The sequence below is a fragment of the Echinops telfairi genome, unplaced genomic scaffold (genome assembly GCF_000313985.2).
Source record: "Echinops telfairi isolate 266 unplaced genomic scaffold, ASM31398v2 ScPeMD7_443;HRSCAF=831, whole genome shotgun sequence".
Taxonomy (NCBI): Eukaryota; Metazoa; Chordata; class Mammalia; order Afrosoricida; family Tenrecidae; genus Echinops; species Echinops telfairi.
In genome coordinates, this window is record NW_022104341.1 from 24,907,270 (window position 1) to 24,910,796 (window position 3,527).

Below are 3,527 nucleotides of genomic sequence, written 5' to 3' on the forward strand. Positions count from 1 at the left end.
AATGTGAAAGAGAGCTTTTTTCTGGTTTTTTTTTTTGGGGGGGGGTACCCCCTCCTATATGTTTTTCAATATTGTTCTGTATTGAGTTGACACATGCTTTCCAAAACTCATTTCAAAGGGGCCCACGTGGGGAGGAGGGAGATTAGGATAGGAGCGTTCGTGTATAATACTGCCTAGAATGGCATTCTTTGCATACACGGCCAACTCAATTATTGTTGTAAATGAGACGGGAGGCAGAGGAGGCATTTAAAATCCACTCGGGGTCCCCAAAAGTCACTATAGTTGCACCTTTTTTCTCATCCAACCTTTTTCAGAGCTGCTGGTAAGGACAAAAGTCGGCTCATTTCAAATGCCTCTATTATTTTCCCTGAGTCCCAGTAGCTGGAGCCCCTAGAAGGCAAACAAGAGAGAAAAGCGTTCACAGACTAGATGCCTCCCTCGCCTTCACCTGGTCAGGCGATGAAATCCTAGCCTTGACTTTCCTTGAACAGAAGCGAAGCTTCCAGAGAGTAAGAACATGCCGAGGGTCTGATCAGAAGGAGGACATGCTGAGAGGGCGGGCTGGACTCTACTCTCACTTCTCTGGGTTTAGGTTAGCGTGGGCACTGAGCGCGCAATGTTTTCTCCCCTCAGGCAGTATCCCTGCGGCAACGCAACTCCCTGGAAGACCCCCTCTGTGTCTCCGAACGTCTCCCTTCTGTTCCAGAAGCAGCAGTGGACCCCAGACAACCCCTCGCCTTCCTGCAAATGCAGCACCAGGGAGAGGCGCACCATGCTCCCTGAATGTCCCGAGGGTGCTGGGGGACTCCCTCCCCCACAGGTACCTCCAACTGCCCTTCAGGCAGCCCACTGGTGGCGGTGGTGCTCGCTGTCCAGTTGATTCCAACTCATGGGGAGCCGGTGCATGCAGATGAGAACTAGGCTGATCCCCCTAGGCTGATCCCCCCTCACATTCATTTCGGCCAGTAGTTGAGTGCCTGGGTGGTTACCTAGAGACGGCTGAGGAATGCGGGGGAGCCCCAAATCTGAGGTTTGGGGAAACCAAGAATGCCTAGCCAGCTCACATTTTAGAGGAGCAGTTCAGTGAGGGACCGAGGTCTCTGAGGTGGCCCCAGAGGGCCCGCTGCTGTACCTGGAGGAAGTCGCTGACGGAAAGCTCCACTTTCCCTCACGCACTGTCTACTCAATCGAACAACGTGTTTACAGTGTTTTTAAAAGATCTCAGTAATACCCCTTCATCATAGAGAGACTAGAAAATACAGATAATTCAGAAGAAAAACAGCTGAAAAACAAACAAATTCACCGCCCTTGAGTTGATACCAACTGGTGGTTTCAAACTGCTGACCTTGACGTTAGCAGTCCAACGCATAACCCCCACGCCACCAGGGCGCCTTCAAAGCAGTTCCTGTTCTGTCTGTTCACACCTGTATTTCCTCACTCTTGCCCATCCCTCGTTAGAGAAAACCAGCACTGTTGGTCTGCACAGCCGTGTGTCCACCTCACACACAGTCACACACAGTGGGCATTTATGCCACTCCCTCGCGCCACTCCTCCAGGCAGCCTGAACTCACCCAGAGGGCACGGGCTTGCGTCTGAGGCAGGGCATTGCCCCATTTGGGACAGGAAAGTGACGGATACCATTGCTTCTGGGGTCCCCTCCAGCTCTGATATGCTCTGAATCGTGGCAGCACCGGCACTGGAGTGTCCCATCCCAGTTCCAATATGCACCGAGATGCAGCTAGGGATTTTTTTTTTCATTTGATAAAAGTGTTAGGAAAACCTTTGATCCTACACTGTCCCAGACACCAGCAGCTGTTCCAGCCTAGATCCTGCCAGTGACATTTGGCCACCACCCCACCCCCCACCCCGCCAGAAGCATTTCAGCTTGAGAAGCGGAAGTGGAAGGTGTGGGGTGAGAATGAATGAATGAAGGAGTGAGAATGAATGAAAAGAGAGAGAGTTATAGAGACCACAATCCTAGCTCGGCCACTTATAACCAGTGCAGCTTAGTGAACTCTCCCGAGCCTCCTTTTCTCTGTCAGTGAATGGGCATAATCATTCCTCTTTCCTAAAGATGTTAAGATGAAGTAAGATAATGCATTTAGAAACCTAATCTAGGATGAGACACCTGGTAGGCTTTCAGTAGATGCTAACGGGGATGTAGTGGGGAATGCTTTGGGCTGCAAACCACAGGTCAGCAGTTTGAAACCCCCAGCCACTCTGTGGGAGAAAAATGAGGCTGTCTCCTCCCATTAGGGTGACAGTCTCAGCAACTCGGGAGGCAGGAGCAGTTCCGCCCTGCCCTCAGAGCTGCTGTGAGTCAGCATTAGCTCGTTGGCAGGGAGTTTGCTTCCGGAACACTAGAAGCTAATCCGACAACACAGTCCCAAGTTTAAAGTTATATTGCCATCTGGTGGACAAACTCATGGACTTTTGTATTCTCCCAAGCATGGATTCACTCTGAGGGCTCCATGAAGGATCCCGGGTGGCCCAGCAGTTAGTGGACAAGTTGATGGTTTGAACACACCCTGGGCACCTTGAAAGACAGCCCGAGCGAGGCCTGTCTAATAGCGAGGGCTGTATAAGCTATGCCTCTTCTCAACACTGCTTTAAATGCTGTACTGTTGGCTGAATTTATGATACTATTGACAGAATTACCTCATGCCCCATGGGGATGATTTATAATGTTCTCGATTATAAAAAGACAATGTGTCTAAAGTGAACCAGAGGCATCTATCAACCATAGACAGATGAGTGGCTTTGGGGCTCACACTTCCTTCTAGCCCAGATTTAAGAGCAAGTAGTTCTGAAGACATGACCCGACTCCATCGTCGCCCTCCTGACGAGAAGACTGAAGAGATGGGTGCTATAGCAAAGCATGGTGCAGAGACCGGAATTGTGCCAGCTATCAGGAAGAGTAGCGGCTGGGATCGGAAAAGCTTCTCTCAAAACAAGCAGCCGTTTGATGAGGTGTCAGTTAGGTCCACATGGAAGAAGCACACCAGCCTGTGTGAGCCAAGGATTGTAGATGACACCATCCAAACCTGAAGGCTTGACCAGCAGCAGAACTTCATACTGAACACCCCATTTGCAAAGGGCTATGGATGGGTGGCGGTGGCCGGACTAACGTTGTGGGGGCTGTCGTGGAGAGGCGTGAGTGGATTCCACAGGATTTGGAAATTGCTGCTATCCTCTGGGCTGAGAAAGGAGCCTTGGAGGCACTGTCCGTAAGTGATGACTGCTAAGCACAAGGTCAGTGGTACACACTCCCCAGCCACTGCCAGGATGAACAATGCGCTGTCTGCCCCCATGGTGACTGGCAGTCGTGGAAACCCTGCATGAGGCTGCTGTGAGTCAGCGTGGACCCGATGGCAGTGGACTGGTTTGGGGTTGGTGGGTTGTGAGTGGATCAGAGGGACCAGAGCAAGAGGCAGGGACTCCTGCCACGTCTGACCCACAGCTGGGTGTATCAGTGTGAGGAGCCCAGGTTGGGCATTGAATAAGGAAGACCAAAGAAGAAGCAATGC

The 3,527-nt window shown here is 51.4% G+C and overlaps 1 protein-coding gene across 1 annotated transcript in view; it reads left to right on the forward strand.

Moving 5' to 3' along the window:
- Nucleotides 1-3,527, forward strand: part of ABCA4 (ATP binding cassette subfamily A member 4) — a 139,349-nt gene that overhangs the window by 93,488 nt on the left and 42,334 nt on the right. The window contains exon 24 of the mRNA XM_045292037.1: nucleotides 634-820. Within this exon, the coding sequence (XP_045147972.1) occupies nucleotides 634-820 (187 nt within the window). The remainder of the gene's footprint in view (nucleotides 1-633; nucleotides 821-3,527) is intronic.